The sequence below is a fragment of the Calypte anna genome, chromosome 3, assembly GCF_003957555.1.
Source record: "Calypte anna isolate BGI_N300 chromosome 3, bCalAnn1_v1.p, whole genome shotgun sequence".
In the NCBI taxonomy this organism is placed as follows: domain Eukaryota; kingdom Metazoa; phylum Chordata; class Aves; order Apodiformes; family Trochilidae; genus Calypte; species Calypte anna.
The window spans coordinates 108,810,903-108,829,383 of record NC_044246.1 but is presented as its reverse complement, the minus strand read 5'-3'; the positions used below and the strand labels follow the sequence as shown (position 1 = coordinate 108,829,383).

Sequence of the window (18,481 nt, the reverse complement as noted above, 5' to 3'; positions counted from 1 at the left end):
ATCTCTCCTGGTCTTGTTCCTCTATCTCATTTGAAATGTTGTTTTTTTCTTTTCCATGGACAATTTTATCAAACACATCTGCCTTTTTATCCCTGCTGTTTGCTTAAAGAACTTTTTTCCCCTTTACTTCAGTCCAGCATACACCAGATCAAGCAATTCCCATTAGCACTATAGTCTGAGATTCAGGAATGCTTAACAGCCAACAGACTGTGCCCTGGTGGAGAACGAGGATTCAAAGGAAACAATTGAGATTATTTTTACTTTCATTATTTTTGTAAAAAAAGTTTGCACCTTGATGTGTCATGAATACCCCTTCTTGATCTTCCTTTGCCTTGTCAGACCTGGCCAGCACAAGCAGCTGAGATCTTTGCTCTATTTTCCCTGCATCTCTGTGCAATGCTTTTTTTTAAAAAGAGAATATACTATTATTTTTTCCTAAGCCTTTCAGACTGCTGTAACATGATCAGGGTTCTCCTGAATTTCTATGCATTCGATTTCTTCTCGTTCCTTCCTTTTGGCCCGTTTCTTTTTCTTGTGGTGCTTTTTGGAAGGTGGGAAAAAGGTTAGAAAGACTGGTAAAATAACAAAACAGTGCAGAAGTGTGCAACTGCCAGCAAGCAGCAAGCATTTGAACAGTGTGAAGGTCAAGTTTGAAGGCACAAAGAGAAGGGGGACCAACCCAATAAGAAAGGAAGAAACATTCTGCAAAATGGCTGTCCCATGGTCTTGGAGGGAGTTCTTTATGCACTGAGTTCGGGTGTGCTCAGTAGCAAGTACAAATGTATAAAGCAGGGGTGCACAGTGATCTATGGCAAAATTCAAAGTGTAGATAAGGCACAGTATAGAAATGCAATCCATGTCTACATTCCATAAGGTCATCAAGCCAAGGACACCTAGCTCTATTGAGGTGACACTGAGGATTAACCAGAAATTTCCCAGAGGATGGATAACCAGGAAAAAGGTCAGTATTAACACCAGCAGGATGCCAAAACCAGAAATCAGGACAGGCATAGTTACTGATAAACCGTAGTGGTCCATGAAAACAAAGGTAGGATTGAACACAATGAACTTGATGCTCTGTATAAGAGAGAGAGGCCTCAGCTTCTCCAACAATTCTACTGCCTCTCTCTGTGTGTTTTCACTAGTCCTGGCCACCAGGTACAAACGAGAAGCAATTATGTTGTTCTCATCTCCAGCTTTGGAGAAAATTATGTCATTTTTGAAGTGCTGGAATTCTGGCTTTTTTAAAAAGGAGCTCTGGAGGATGCTGATAAAGTCACTTTTATTGGTTGCACTGATGTTACCCACTCGAAGGTACTGGTAATACTGTTCAATCCAGGACACTGTATTGAAGCCCTGACTCAGTGTTTTTAGGTCTTCTTGCACAGTGCCATTCCAGTACTCTAGAGGTTCATAAATGTAGAAACCTATCACTGGGCTGTAGTTGCTGAAGTATTTTTGCTGTATGAGGGCATAGGAGACGCTTGGAGACTCACTGGCAAGAAGGTTGATAATGTTGGCTCCATCATTAATCTGTAAGCACCCCATAAAGGAGAAAGAGGCATAGATGAGATAGAGTATCACCACGAAAGGCTTGACGTAGATGTTGGTAATCCACTCATTGTAATGCTCTCGGAGGAAATGCTGGATAAAGTGGTGCTGGTAGGGGTTGGTCTCATGATGAGAAGTGTGCTGATGGCCATCGTTCATCATGGTTTGGAACCACACAGGCTTCCTGTCCAGGTATTCTGCTGAAGGTATTTTACAGCAGAAGATGCTGTGATAACGGTTCTGCTCCAACTGGCCAGCAAAGACCAGGCAGGAGCCAAAGAAGGAGAAGATATAGAAGTAGTTCAACAGGATGGACACACACATGTTCTGGCAAAAGACTTTTACAGCTTCAATATTGGTGAAAGGGCTTGCACCCATGCCAAAGGCTATGAAATATAAGGAGCTTGTCATCGTATAGGAGACCATGACATCTGAGTAGGCATCTGCTACTCTGTCCTTGAATGGCAGATTCTCTCTGGTTCGACGCCACCCTGAAAGAAGTTCAAACACTCCTTTGGTTCCATGACCTGAAATGAGAAAAAAAAGTATATACATGTCTATATACAAAGGGAGTAACCCTTAATCCTCTAGGTTTTTCCATTCTCCAGTACTCAAAAAATTTTGTCGGCTAAATTTTGTTTGGATTTTGTCACCAGTTAAACAAATGGAGAATTGTAAAGTGTCAAATATCAGAATTCATTCACAGCCTGAGACTGAGGCTCTCCATGCACTGTAACGAAATTATTAAATACATTTAAAAAGACCCTCACTGATTTTAATAGACATTGAATTAGTTCCCAGAGGGACTGCCTGTATAGGGCAAAGAAGAACATTAAGTTTAGTTAAAATCTGAGGTTCATTCTTGAAGTTCATTGTGGCATCCTGCTACCTCTTTCAGTGCTAAAGGGATTCAGCCTGAAACAATTATGCAAGTAACAACATTTTTTTTCAGGCATTATTTCAGGATGAATATGTGTGGCTAAGAAAGGGACACCTTGGTTCTTCAGCCTGTAAAAAGGGTAAAATGTAATGCCATTAAATACAAATAACCAGAATATTTGTATAATAATTCTCTGCCTACTGAGGGAAATCAGAACTTTCAGTGATTGTATGCAAGTTTCTGCAGTATAGGAAAATTGAAATGTTGGTGGTAGTAATGGAGTATAGTACTGAACAAATCACTGGTCCATGTTAAATGTCTAGAAAATATATAGGGTTTTTTTTCAATATGACATTTTCCTCTGTTTCTCTTTCCCACTCTCAGCTACCAGAGGTCCTCCTGGGAAGAAGGAATTCCATCAGCTCACATGAGAGGACACTCAGAAAGGAGCCAGACATGGTCAGAGCACCATGACAAGTTCTTACTTTGTATTCCCTCAGGAGAAGTATTTTAGAGGTGTAATTTTTTAATAAACTAAAAGTTATTACAGAACAACTTTTATTTTACTTATCAAAGGCACAGTCCAGCTATTAAACTTTGGGGGAGTATATAACAGGGAAAGGTTTAACTCATAAAAGTTATTAGTTATGTCAACATATTAATATAATTTAAATGATATATAATGATAAATAATGATGATGATTAAATATGTTATATAATGATATATATGATGATATAATGATATATTTAATGATAAATAATGATATATACCTATATCCACACACATTCTTCTATTTACCACCAAAGAAATTCAATTTGCAGGAAAACATAAAACTGAACATTAAAAGCACAGCTAAATGGGTTTGGCTTTTGAAGAAAAATTTTGGTCACAAATTAAAAAGACATATTTGGGTGTGAATGAGAAAGAGGGAAGTTTTCTGCACTTTGGGTCAAGCCCTGACAAAATTCACAGAGACCAGGAAACACAGCACTGAGCAGAGTCAGAGCTGAAGCAGACTGCTGATGCTCCTGTCCCTCTTCATGTGCTTTCACTCCCTGCAGCAGAAGGATTGCACGAGATAAAGAATTCACAAAAATAACTTTCTCCTGGCAAAGCCAGAAATATGACAACAGGAGATTTGCAAATAATAAAGTGTACAATAGCGAGCAAAAAGTCTGTTCAATTTATCTTTAGATTTAAATTGTTTTGATTCACATCTGCCCAAAGAAGGCTCCTGGCAGATGTTCTAGACAGGGGAAAGGACAGGCCACACTGTCACCTTCTGTGACTGCTACCTGTTTGATACAAATCTCTGTCTCCAGTGGAAGATTAAGATGCAGAATTAGGGAATTCTTGCAGTTGACAAAAAGCCTCTGTAGAAATGCTGCTCTCTTATGAATCAGCCTCTTCATTCAGGAGATACCTTGAATCCCCTGGTGAGTTTAGGGTGATCCTGTTCAAAGTCTCAAGGCACAGTTCTCTTGCACGCTGTCACTTTTGACCCATAGAGCAGAAAGAATTGGCCCCTTGGGCTGGGTATGACTGAAGAATCAAGTGATTTATATACAGTTTTATATTATGCTTAATGTATAAGCACCCTGCACAGTGTGGACCAGGCTATCTGGCATGGCTTTATTTAATGGTTTAGAGATGTTTCATCCTCTTGTGGGACAGCAGAGTACAATGACCTCCCCCAGTATAATGACTTCTCTCCATCTACCAATTGATTTTGGATAGCTAATATCCAGACATTCCCAACAAAGCTTTAAAGTATGACTTTACCATATAAACATGTTCATATCCCACATGACCATAAAACCCTTCTTTCCAGGCCAGATCCTGCCCTTGCCCCTTATCTTTCAGCTTTAACTACTCTCTGTCTCTCTCTCTTTTCCTTTTCTTCTCTTATGAGAAAGGGTAAGGGGATGAGTAGTAACACAGCATCTGTTCTATCTTAGTGTCATTCCTTCAGTCTCCCCATCCCATCAAGACTCTTCCACTGAGGTCAGAGTGATCTCACTGAGCAGAGAAGTTGCTTTCTACCTCAGTTTCCTCTCTTCCTCTCACTTTCCCAGGTGTCCTCCTGTGATCTAAGATAAAGGGAATTTGTGGTCTACAGACCTCAAACTGGAAACACTAATTTAGGCTCTAGGTAGGACTTCAAAAGCATCTTTCCCCTCTAACTTTTATCATCTGCTTTTAACAACATGACGGTAGCTAAATTGGATCAAATCAAGGATTGTTCTACCAGGGATAGATTTTCAAATGTTGGAAGAAGGACATGTATGGAGCAATTACTTCTCATGTCAGCTTCAGAGATTTTTTGCATTCATCCAGAAGTCCTGATGGGACCAGAAGCTGTGCTTGCAACATGGTGTTTGGAGGCACCGAGTGACCTTTATTCATCTGTATGATCCATCTCTAAATGCACTCATACTTTTGATGACCACATCCTCCTGCTACCAGCATCTTTGTAACCTCATTACTTGCTGAAGGGAAGAATGGCTTTTGTTTCTTTAAGACTCTCAGCCAGGAAAACTTTGTGGCTGAATTAAGCAATATGTAAACCTGTTGGACCATGTGCAACATCTTTAATACAATCTGTTCAGTGCATGTTCTGTGCTATGCTGTGATCTTCCTTCTGGGATCTATGTTCCTGGGATTGCAGTAGTCTCTGAGATCTCTAGCCTCCTTCCAGGTGTGGCTGTTTGCATGTTTGTAGATGTGCAAAGGTACAGGGAGAACAAATGTGGAAGCCTCTTGTGAGGAATCACAGCTAAAAGTGATTGGCAAAATCAAATAAATAAAAATGATTTTGAAAATTTTAAAGCACTGTGGATTATAGTAAGTTTTTAAATGATAAATTCCTCAAAAGAAGACCTTTTGCAGCAATGGTTTATGCTATGGATTGACATGTTCCAAAGAAACCTTAGGTGAAGCAATCCTCTACCACCTCTGTCAAAAATTTACAGTAATATTGACTTTTCTCTGTTTATCACCAAATCTCACATTTCTGCCCAGGTGCAAGGTTGTGTTCACAGCTGCATCTTTACCATGTTTTTCTTTTTATAAATGCATAAATTTCAGTTTATCACTTTCTCAGTTATGAATACCTGGGTACATTTAATCTTAGGCGTAGGTTGGTAATGATTAACAGAGAGAGGTTTTACTGTGAAATATTCACATATGCAAAGATTATCCAAAAGTATACACTAATTTGTATGCACAAACTCGTGTTAATACTGAACATTAAAATACTGAAATAAAACTTTCCAATAAAAGAAGCAGGATTGCAAGGAAATGAAATATTGATACTTTTAACTTCTTTGAGGAGGAAAATTGGCCCTGATTTTATCATTACTATTATTACAGCAATGTTTAATTTCCCCCTATTCCCTTTTTACAAACAACTTCAGCTTTCTCACACAAATACAAAGGAATTGGGGAAAAGAGTGCAGTGATTCCCTTGCTGCCACAGGAAGAAATATTTGCCTGGCTGGATTTCTTACATCATTACTCAGTTGTTCTCCCCAGATAAAAAGGTCTATTCCCCTTTCCCAACATGGATGCAAAGCTGTTCTTTGGAAAAATCTTTTTCTGACGTTTCTGATGAATCAGACACCACAGTCTGTAAAATTCTATTCTTTCAGTTTCATCTCTAATGTCACTGACAACATCAACAGTGGAGTTAAATTCACTGAGCAGTTCTAGGAAGGTTCACGGGGTCTTTGACTATGGGTCAAAACTGCCAAATTTCTCTGGTTCTCACATGACATGAATGAAGTACAGCAATTTTTTATTTGCCAGACAGGCAATGGCCTATGACTACTTAAGAAACAACAGAAATTTTTATTGCATGACTTGTGGGGTTAGGAAAGCAGATAAGGAAGGATAAGCAGATAAGGCTGCAGATGAGGTGAAAATAAATACTGATTTTTCTGCCTCTATTTTCAAAAGAAAAAGTTAATTATGAACAGATAGTTAAAATAAGTTTGAAGGGGATGGAGATAAAGACATGAAGAGTGAAATAACAGATGAAAGACCACTTGACTCAGTTAAATTCATTAAAGCTGCAAGAACCTGGAAAAATAAATCAATTAAAAGCTGAGCCAAAGCAACCTCTGAACTACTAAAATTGCCTTAGAGAATCAGTGTGGATAGGATGGCCCAAAAAGAATGGAAACAGTATCTATCTTCAAAAACGAGAAAGAGGAAGAACTTCATGTCCATCTGTTTAGTTCCTATCTCAAAGACAATATAATAAGCAATCGCAAATGAATTTACCACCACAGGAAGGAGAGTGATAAGAAAAAGATGATAGAAATTTACCAGCCTCCCCCCACCCCCCTCAAATAATCTTAATTTCTTGCTTTGAAAAATAGCTGATTAAATAGAAAGAAGAAGATACTTATCTCACTAAGGCTTTTAGTATCGTTCCATTGGATTTTAGATTTTTAATACCATTATGTTTAATATTCTCACAAACTAATTAAGGGAATACTGACTAAAGAAAAACATGGGAAACATGAATTAAACTGCTTGAAAAATCTAACACAGAGTTCTTTCCAATGATCTATTAATTTTCAGAGAAATTCCATCAAAAAGTCCATGTTGGGCCCAATTCTTTTTGATATTTTCAGATAGTGATATGGACACTCAGGTAATTTGTGGGTAAAGTTCAGCAGAGGAGAAGTTCAAACCCTCTGCAGAGCAAGACTTTATACTTGGAGAAATGGTCAGAAATCAATAAGATGAAATTTAATGAAGAACAACGTGAGGCACTTTGTGTAAGAAAATCAAGTGAAAGAAATGCACAGCAAGCAATAACAGATGAAGTGAAAGTCAATCAAAAATTTAGAGGATAAGTGGAACTTCAGAAAGAAGAGGTAAAAAATATTGTGTTACAACATGTAGAAAGCTGACCTAAAAATAGTAACATAAAGTTCTGGAGGCCATAATTATGGTTATTCTCATATTATGGACACATAAACTGGAGCTGTTTTGAAAGTGAAGATGATGTTTTCATAGAACCTTAGAACACTCTGTGTTGGAATGGACCTTCAAAGATCATCTAGCTCCATCCCCCTGCTGTGGGCAGGGACATTTAATAGAAAAAATGTAAAAAAATAGAGTGAATTAAAGAAGGAAACAATGACCTGGTTATGAAATATGAAAAGCATAAAAAAAAAAAAGCTGAACGAGATGGCTTTTCCCCCTATAGACCAGAATGTCAGGGGGAATTTTATAACATTTGACATCTAAAAAGTTACTATCAGTAAGACAGCAATAAATTCTCCCTCATTTCTACTGGGAGGAAGACAAGGAATCATTGGTTTCATGTGTAGAAAAAGCATATGGTTCTTATACCAGAAAAAGCAAAGCTTTATCACTCTATGGTTCATGAACACAGAACTCTCTGAGGAGGTTATTAAGTGTTCCTCATTGCAAGTCTAGAAAAAAGAAAAAAAAAAGCTTAGCCTGGTAAATGTCATTGGAGGTCCTAGGTATGCTCTGCCTTCGTTCTGTGAGGTGACTTCTGTGCAGTTTCTTGAGGTCTCTTACATCTCTGCTTTTGCAGATGATGCTTACTATCAGACCTAAATTTGACTTCAGATGTTTACTATTGCTTCAGAGTGAAAACCAGCCTCCCTTCTGTACTGTCTTAACCAAAACATCCCTCTTCAGGATTAATCTCTTGCTTCTACCACAGACCATCAGCTTCTTGGTTGGGAATTTTATCTGCAGTTATCACTCAACATAACACCCGCTGAGACCTTGCCCTGAAGTCTCTGGGCACTGCTTGATGGAGTGGCTGGGTGGTGCCAGTTTTGTAAACTTCTCATGAAAGAGAACCTGCATGATTGTATTTCTGGGGTCAAGACATAAAGAAGAGGGTTTACTGCCACAGGTGACAGGCATCAATGTGTTTATCCCCTTGTTGTCTATAGAATATTTCAAACTAAAACTGTGATGGATATTGTAACAAGGCTTTTAATGACTGGGGAAAAAAATCACAGGGATTTCAATAACAGGAAAAACAAAAGCCTTAGGAGAAAGTGCCACAGCTTTGCTCCACATCACTACACTGAGAAACCCAAGTATTATATTCAGTTTTCATTAGCAACCACACCTGTAATGCTGCCATGTATACAGAGGACGCAAGGGCAGCTTTCTTTGGAATCATAGCAATGGGCAGAAAGTACATTTTAACCTTAAAATTCTTTGCTGTGAGTCTATAGAAAATGACCTTTCCCTTATTTTATCTAGACAAACTATAACTCCTTGAGGAGGAAATCACAGGGTTATTTTTCCCTAGGAGAAGATGAACAAGGCACCTGGAGGTTTTTTTCTTCCTCAACCAATTCACTGCCTGCAAAACATGGACTTGTTTTACCTTGTCAATGCCACAGCCATAAGTAGCATATTAATATGGACAATAAGCAGTCTAATTAAAAGTCTTAAGCCTATATAGATTATTCAGGTGCAGCTTAACAGCCTGTGGTATAGCTAAGTGTATAGCTTGTGGTATGCTGTTATCCAATATTCTCTTCTTCTTATGAAACTTTGAACTTATCCAGACCTACTGAGTTGAAAAAACACCCAATTTAGATGGTGTGGGCTCAGTGCAATAATTTCTTTAGAGAGGAGGAAATTTCCATCTCAACACAGTGCAATACAAGATGCATTTGTTCTTCCGCTTAATCACTATATCAGTATCTCCACTTACATTTAGAAAACTGAACCAGAGATTAAGAAAATTGATTACAGTACCTGAATAGCATTTTCCAAAGGGAGGGCTTTCTTTGAGTCTTAGAGATTATCAGTGATAATACAGTATTTATATCTTCCAAATGTCACTGAACTCACAACAACAAATATATCAAGTCCAGCCAAGATCTGCTGATGAATCTCTTGCATATTTTTTTTCATTAAACTTGCGATTCTTTATCTCATCTGAGACATGGCATTTTTTAATATTAAAGATCATCTGAACTGAGTGATTACATAATTTCTAGGCAAATTCTTCTTGTGGCCCCATGGCATACACATCTTTGTCTCTATAGGATTCATGCAGACATGATGACAGAGGGGTTTACACCCTGCTGCACCTTCCCACAGTAAAAAGTATGCATGGTAAAATTGTTCTTTTACATAACAGTTCCCTATTATAATAAATTAGCTAATTTATTGAGCTTGGTTCTATAACAGGAGTGTTTAACCAAGTGCAATGAAACCTCAGTCAGCTGAACTGAGGATTTTATAGTGACAAGGATCTCAGGGAAATCTCCAGTGCTACATGAGGGATTTTGGCATTTCTAGATTTTACCACTTTTAACAAACACAGCAAAAGCCTCTGAAGCTATCACAAATATAGTAAATTAACTCAGATATGCCTAAAAAATATTTCATTTTTTTCTTCAAAATATTTCTGCTGGCCTGTGGTCACTCTGCAGGCCTGAACACATTAGTGGCTTCCAGCTCCCATGTTTTGGTGCTTCCCCATTGCTATTTATATGCCATTAAAGAAATAACAAAGCATCATGGGGCACTTCTATTAAACACACAGACTGTGACTGATGCCTTCATGGGAGCTCCAACTGACTGCATTTATTACTGCTTGCATGGGCATTTATAAAAGTCTTTTGAATAATTCTGGGAATTGCTGACACAGCCAAAACATCAACCAGTTTGCTTCCTTATGGGTATTTCAGTGGAGCCTGGCAGGACAGCAATGAGGTCAGAGGCAAGCATTTGATTCTGTCTGCTGTGAAATGGCATTTTGGAAGAGCTCATTATCAGCCTAATACTGGTCAAATAAAATCCTGGTAGCAGATCTCCCAGCAGGAGATGGCAGCTGCTTTAGCTGAGGTTACCTACTTGCAAGACTCTCCAATGAAATGCCTCCCTCCCTGCTAAAAGGGAACTGAAACCCCCAGTTTAGCCTAGAAGCCTGACTTCTAGTTCACTAAACTCATATAAGATTAACCATATCTTCTCTCTCCACCGTTTTCTTTATTCCTTCCACTGCAGAGGGAAGTCATGCCTGCAGAAGAAAATGAGATAATGATGTACCAGTTATGGTGAAGTCCCTCTGTGACCTTGCCTTCCAAGATCCTAAGGAATGTCAATCTGAAAATTATATTAATACCAATCTGTTGGAAACACAGAAGAGAAGTGATGGATCACTTGCCCTTTTGATGTCCTTTCTTTGACTTCCTCCCTTCAGGAAATCAGCCACACAATCTTTGACAGCCCCCTCACTCTACCCTTTCTCATCCTGCTCAAAATAAATTTCCCAGACAACATAAAGAAACATAGACATGAGCAAAGAACTACAGGAACTGGGCTAAACTGCATGATCATCATCTACAGCCCATTCACACATCCTCAATATTTCATCTCTTCTTATGTCCCAGACTGCAGACTCTCCAAGGCAAGCTCTGTTACCCTTGTTCTCAATGTAACTACACCTTGCTCTTGATTTAAATTAGAATAAACAATGATAATGTGAATTTGGCATCTCTGCTTTTGAGTCTTATCCAGCTTTAAATCTTTCATGTTGCAAAGGCCTTTTCAGAGCTTCGCCATAAGCATCCTTGGGTAGAAGCCCAGGTCTGAGCACTGGAGATGAGCTAAAATCCTGCTAGTCCAGATACCAGAGTGTTTCTGACTGAACCACAGTGATACCACTTTGTATTCAAGCTGTGTTTGCTGCAGTTCATTTTAAGGTCAAATTTTAAAATTTCTCATGCCTAGAAGTTCTTATTCTTCTTATTAGCAGGAACTGAAATATTAAACAGCAGCTCCTCTCACTCCATGCATTGGAACAGAACTAAACACAGAGAGCATTTCAATGGCTGGGCTTAGTCATTAGGCTGCACACCTCATTATCTGAGATTTACATTTCAGCTACCATATACTGCTTGCAAATCGTATATAAAGCTGGAATCTTGCTTAGTTTTCTGCTGTGCTTAGCAATGAATTAAAATGTTTTTCTCTGTTTCTCATTGAAGCTTTTTAATGAACATTGGGAACAAGGACTGCACATAGGGAAATTACTATTTATTGATAGGAGTTTAAGTGATATATAGAAGATAGGAATAAGTTTAGAACAAGCTATTAAGGAGTCTGTTATATACTAATGTATTCTAAAAGCATAAAATGGATTTATGACACTGATCAGAGGAAATTTTGTTTATCACCTGGATTTGTTAATCCAGTAACACCCAAAAGAAAAACAGATGAATAAGGCACTCGTGAATCTCAAGAAAGGGAAATGCTTTGATCAGGTGTGGATTCTGGCACTGAGAAGAAACAATTTATATTTGAATCATTATAGAAAGAATGAGCTTGGTAATTTTCTACTTTCTGGCAAAGAGAAAGCAATTGTGGATACTTCAAAAAAAAACAACAAAAAAGTTAAATCTTTGGAGATGGAAATAAACAGTGTGAAACAATGCATCTCTGAAGACTGGTGCTTCTGTAAATCTGTAAAAAGGAAGAGAGTGCTTGGGTACTTGAAGAGACTGAGACAAGTTTCTGGAGTTACCCAGGATGGAAGTTTATAACAATTTCTGTGGTAAGACAGAGTTATGAAAGGGAAAATGATTTCTCTTTAATGACAAGATGCACATGTCTATGCAATCTGCAGCTGCTGAACTGCAGGATGCCAGGTTGTGGCAGGCAATAAGCAGGACAAAACTCACCCTTAACTTTTTCCAGTGAAACTGGTCATCTGTCCAGCTGACATCCTTTCTTGAATAGTTGGAAGCTCTCCTGGATAAAACTTTGTGGGGCTTTATTGCCCTTTGAATAGAATATATGCTGTATGATCAAAGATATTTCTTATATATCCCCAAAGCCTAATGGGATACCATCTTCTCCTGCTGGCTGAAGATGTGGCCTCATAGTTTACTTGGTCCATGGGCTTTGTAATATGCTAAAGAGTACTGCATCTTGGCTGAAGCAGCCCATTTTCTATTACTGCCTGCCCCAGCTCTTGCTGAGAAAAGCTGAGCTAACTTTTATTCTCTATAGTAGATACAGGTCAAACCCATCCCTTCCCTAACAATTTATATCTGGAAATTACTTCAGCTGGTGAGACTGTGGTGCAGAACATACTCCTGCTCTTCACTAACCCACTGAAGTTTCCATCTAAACTCCTTATCTTGATGTAAAACCACACCTTTTCTGCAATGAAGAGAGATCTCCAGACTGAAGGGAATGAACTCATCTGCTGAGAGGGGGATATTTTTAACAGCACTGTTAGTGCAGGATTTGCTGCTATTTCTTTGCTTCAGACAAGGGGTGGGAAGGCAGAGCAGGAGGCAACAAGGGACTTTTTGCTTCTGTTTGCAGGAAGAGAAGGAAAAATGAGGCACTGACTCAGCAATTTGAAAAAAAAAAGGCATTAAATCTCCTCTTTCTTTCCCAAAAAACCCAGGTTCTGCAGTGCATAAGGCTGTGGAGGAAAGAGAATGCAGACTGCCCGGCTGCTCTTGCCACACCTTGACATTGAAGGCAAGAAACAGCCTTCTCCCATATCCCCAGCATATACCCCTAAATTTATACTGGGGATCTCAGGCTGCAGATCCAGGATGTGCATTTTCCATAAATACAATTAATCAAATGATAGTGCCAGGGAGTGTGGTGGATGAAGGAATTCATTCAGCTGAGCTGCCGAATTGTTATAATGGTTGTCAGCATGCCTCTGCATAGGCAAAAGCCTGGACATAAGAATTTCCTCCCATTACAAAAAGAGTTAAAAGCAAAATGAACTAAAGAGAGAAAGAATGACTTAACCAAATGACTGGAAAACTCCCTTACTCCTTATATTTAATTATTCAGCCCTATAGAAAAATTACAGGTGCAACAAACAGATGCTGTGCCTGCTTCATGACCCTCAAGTAAACTCATATTAGAATTGTTTACAAACCTGTAACACCCACTTGGACCATTCAGGAGGTTAAGAGGACTTGCATAAATTCATAGAAGAAAACTGAATGGAAAGGGCTGTGGAAGTCAGAGATAACATATTTGGATGTGGAAGCCAGGGAGCCAAGCTTGGAGCCTGGGGGGGTGTTTAGGGAAAGTGTAACTTCATGCCTGATCTCTTGATATCCTCATTTTTAAAGCACTTGCCATTGGCTACTATCAGAAACAGGATGCTGAGCTAGAAAAAACCTTTGGCCTGAATCCATCTGAATGCTTTTACTTCCCTATGTATTCCTGGGGCTGGCTGCACTAAAAACCACCTGCATGTGAAGAATGAATTAAAGATGTGCAACTCTCTCAGCCTTTAATTCTGACATTTAAGTTTTTGTCTTTACTAATTGTACTCTTAAAGTAACACCATTAAGAAATCTGTCTTTGAATTAATACAGATACTTGCTTCATTCATTGCATGCTCTCAGGTCTTATTGACCCTCACCATTGGTACACAGCACTGATTACAAATTGATTATTTTGCCATGGGTTGATATAACAGTTCCCAGATGCACTACATACATGAATGAATATCACGACCTCAGTGACATCATTATGGCTATTACATCAGTTTTGTGGCAGGGAAATTAAAGCAAAAAGAAATCTAGTTTTAAAATATCACCAGGACCCATGAGTGAATGCTTAGCATTGAGCAGGCCTTGCTGTTTTCATGTAACACAGGATGTTTATTACAACTTATATTCTTAAACCTTGGTGTCAATCAGTATAGGAATGTCATACTCATGAGTGTGACAGAAGAAATAAACCATGAAGTCTAATAGGCATCTGTTAAAATATATTATTTTCCCAGTTTGAAAGAGAGCACATGGCTTCTGCTCTTTCACAAGCCCTAGGCTCCTTCTCTTCTTGCTTTTCAGCTTTTTAAAGAGATAGAGCTGCTGCCATCAAAGTCCTCTGTCCCTAAATAGCTCTGGTTCACCCCTGACCCACCAGCCAGAGGACCCCATGAAGCATTGGAACTGGACCAACAAGCTCTCACCACCAGATTTGGGGTTCATGGCCTCATCTTCAAGTTGCTTCTCCTAAAACCTGGTGAAATGGTTGTAAATAAAGCACAAGATTTGCTTTCTTTTCATGGCAAAACTCCCACAGACATCTGATATGCCCAGTGTTGGCATTAAAAATCTGAGTGGGCTGGCTTGGACTTTAAAAAAAAAAAAGCCTCTTCCAGTTAGCAGCATTTAGCAGCTCATTAATGTATCTGAAACATGACCTTTAGCAGTCTGTCCAAGGAGGGGTGCAATTACGTTTTTCACTTATTTTATGCTGGTTAAACTCAGCACAGCCTTAAAACAATATATGAGGAACATTTCTGTTTTGGAAGAGGACCTTTTAGTTAGAAATACCAGGAAAAGTGAGCCACCTGGCTGCCCCCCATTTTCCCAGTGTAATTTTGAATGGCCATAATTTCAGATGTGAGCAACTTTGGCCATAAATTTAGTTTGATTATACACTTTCCTAGCATCTAATGAGAAATAGAGTTGGAGGAGGACTGGAGCAGGAGTGCTTTCTCTGTTAAACCTTTTTTTTGTGTGAATATCTCCTTACAGAGTCCACTGGATATTCCTAATGTACAACCTTTCCAATTAATTAAATACTCCTAGGGTTAATTTCCTGTCACAGAAGCCAGGTGGTTCAGTGTGAGTATTGCTATGGTGTTCTACTTCATTATTCTGAAAAATAGAATGGCCACACCCAAACTCTAATTTACAAGTAAAAATTACTTGGGAAACAGCTATGAAGAGGCTAAAAACATGCCAGAAAGCATGTAAAAACTTAATACCATATAGACAGTTACAGCCCTGGCCCTTTTCTATTACCTTTGGGTAATATTACCTTTAGGTAACAGCCTCTAGGAAGCTGTTCTCTGCTTCGTGCACAAGAACTTCATTGATTCTGAATTTCCTAGTTCTGTTGAGGTACCTAATTTTCATATTTATATCTATAATCTCAATCCATTTTTGACATGGCAGAAAACACAGGATGCTAATTCAGTTTATTATACTTCTACAGAGGTGTCTCATCTGGTTGAAAGCACATAGGGGTGCACCAGTGGGAGGGAGAGGGGCTGCCTTATTTAATAGAATATCTGACACAACAACATGCCACTGGTGTGAGCATTAGGACCAAACCATGGTCCTGTTAGTCCTACCTGATTTATTATGTGCAATAAGTAATATCTTTAGACATTAAAAAATGGCAGAGGTTTTCATGGTGATGGAACTGGGGGGATGATCTCTGCTTCTCTTTTCATCTGATATGTATATTCAGCTATTCTTCTCTAATCAGTCTGACAGACAGGAGGTTACCCCTTATAAGAAACCCAGGGATGTGAAAGAAAAGAGAGGAATAAGAAAACTCCTTCAGCCTCTGTAGTTTTTTGTGCTTTTGATACATTTTAAAATGGTCCATGCAACCCTACAGGCTTGGGGAAGGGTGGCTGGAAAGATGCCTGGCAGGAAAGGAGCTGGAGGTGTTTGTTAAAGTGAGTTAAAGTCTGAGTAAAGCCTGAGTTTGTTAAAGTGAGTTAAAGTGAGTAAAGTCTGTTAAAGTGAGTCAACAGTGTGGCCAGGCTGACAGGATCCTGGCTTCTATCAGGAATAGGGTGGCCAGCAGGACTAGAGAAGAAATTGAGCCACTGTAAGCACTCAGCACTTTGGGGGATGCACCTTGAACGCTGCTCAGTAACAAGCAATAGAACAGGAGGAAAGAGCTTCAGGTTGTGCCAGGGTAGGTTTAGATTGGATATTAGAGGCAACTTTTTCACTCAAAGGGTTGTCAGGCACTGCAAGAGGCTGCTGAGGGAGGTGATGGTGTCACCATCCCTGGAGGTGTTTGAAGAGATGTAGATGTGGTGCCTGGGGACATGGTTTAGGGGTGGAGCTGGCAGTGTCAGGTCAATGGCTGGACTTGGTGATCTTAAAGTTCTTTTCCAAGTAAAATTATTCTGTGATTCTGTTCTATCACTGTCAGTCATTGCAATGGGTGTAAGGCAGAGATAACCTGAGGCCAGGCTACAGACCACATTCCCAGTTGCTTGGTAGCTGTAACTGAGAGACACAAAAAATCTGGAGAGGAGCAGCCTGGTGGTGTGTTACCAAAAGCAAGTTTTGCTTGCTAAGCTAGGAAGAAAATGATAATCTACACCAGAAATAAGGTGCTGACTGTTCTCAATGAATCACTGATCTCAAGGCACACTTCTTTTTATTACTTTTATGTCAGCAGAGCTTTGTGAGTAGTGGTTTACAATGTGCTCTCAGTATATTGAATTTAATCAGAAAGGCAGATAACAATAAATATAAAATGAACAAAGTATATACACAAATCACCATAATTTAAATGTGGAATGGAACGCAAAGTTATGTTTTGTTTTAAAAAGAAATTTTAAGATTGGTTGCCTCCTACAGGAACCTATATGTCATTTTATTTTACATTATTGCTTCTGAGAATTTTGCCCATCCATCCAAACTATGACACTGCAAACTGCTGTTTGCTTTTGGTTTTAAAGAACTCAAAGTGATTTCAGATATTGTTATGAGTTATCATTATATGACTGAGCCAGAAATTTGTACAGTTTCAGTTTATGTCTCCCAGACTGACAAATGAGTTATAGTGGTGTTTTCATTCATATGGCTCTAACTACAGTGAAAAAACTTTAAAAAATTGCTTAATGTAAATGAGAGCACTAGGGAAAATGTTAAAAATGTAACAGGAAATAGTATTAAAACTTATTAATAATTACAATTAATTTTCTTACATTATCTGGGGTCTGTACAATGTACTCTGTGTCTTCTGAAGTGTATCTTTCAAGAGAAGTAGTAAATTACCCAAACAAACATATACCCATAAAAAAAAAAATCTCTAATAGTTCTTGACTCTCAGATTATTTCTAGTAGTGAATAAGGGAAATGTGGTTTATGTCTTACCAAAAGCAAACCAGAGGCTCTGTGACTGTACAGAGAATGTGGATCCACTGTCCTGTCTTGCCTGTCCTCTGTCACTGCGGTTTTACTGGTATAGACACAGCCTGAAGGTCATTCCAAGGATATTAATTACAGGCAGATCTCTTTCAGTTGAATTATCTGTCTTTCCTGTGTAACTTCAGGTATTTATCTGGGGTGTCTAATGATCCTAAATTCTCCCTGTAGACAGGGAGGCAGACAGAGGACAACTTAGCTTGTCTATCTGGAGATCAACCAGTGCCTCCTTCCATTGACTTAGAGGCAGCTGGAGAAAACAGCTTCAGATGCAGACAACTCAGTTACATCAGATGGGATGAGTCCAACTGTGTGTGAATAAAGACTGAGATTATCAGGTAGGGCTTGGCTTGTTTGGTGAAGTGGAGATCAATATTGAAGCCAAGGCAGCTGGCAGAGCTGGATTTCGCACCATAAGGTGGGCAGGCAGAGTGTCACATTTTGGCTGTTATATATTGGGGTTGTTTCTGAGGATTGTTCTGGGACCTTATGAAAATATTTGCCAATATGAACAGAAAGTTGCTGTAGACTTACTGACTGACTGAAGGTCTGAATTTTCTATGCCAACAATATCTAGGAGGTATGTCCTTGCATAGTAAAAAGAGCAATATCTGATTAGCAGGGAATAAAACCATGACATCAGCAGATGGTACAAATATTATGGTTGCAAGCTGCCAAGAAGCCTGCCATCCATCCATCCATCCATCCATCCATCCAACCGTTCCTTAGTTTTCCATTCTGCAGAAAACTCTTCTTTGCCTTTGGCACTCACAGAACAATGATGGCAGATTTTAGTACTTCTGGAACACAAGAATGGGAGGTCTGCCAAGCAGACTTGCCAGCAGTCCAGTTGAAGGCAGGTTGTGCTCATATATCTCCTCTCTGCTTCCTGGGCTTTCAGATTTGAATGAAGAAGAACAGAATAAAAACCACAAAATGTTCATTCTCACTTTTTTATGTCTTTTTCTTTGGCATAGGTGATTGGAGACCATTCTCTATTTCTTTTCACAGATTTGCTTGTTCAGCTGCAACTTTTCATTTTTTCTGTGCTGGTCAGAGAACCCT

The 18,481-nt window shown here is 39.0% G+C and overlaps 1 protein-coding gene across 2 annotated transcripts in view; it reads right to left on the bottom strand.

Annotated features, from left to right (window-relative positions):
* Positions 1-444: 444 nt before the first annotated feature.
* PTCHD4 (patched domain containing 4) overlaps positions 445-18,481 on the bottom strand; it is an 81,159-nt gene continuing 63,122 nt past the window's right edge. For both annotated transcript variants that reach the window (XM_030448196.1, XM_030448195.1), the window contains exon 3: positions 445-2,078. In XM_030448196.1, the coding sequence (XP_030304056.1) occupies positions 445-2,078 (1,634 nt within the window). The remainder of the gene's footprint in view (positions 2,079-18,481) is intronic.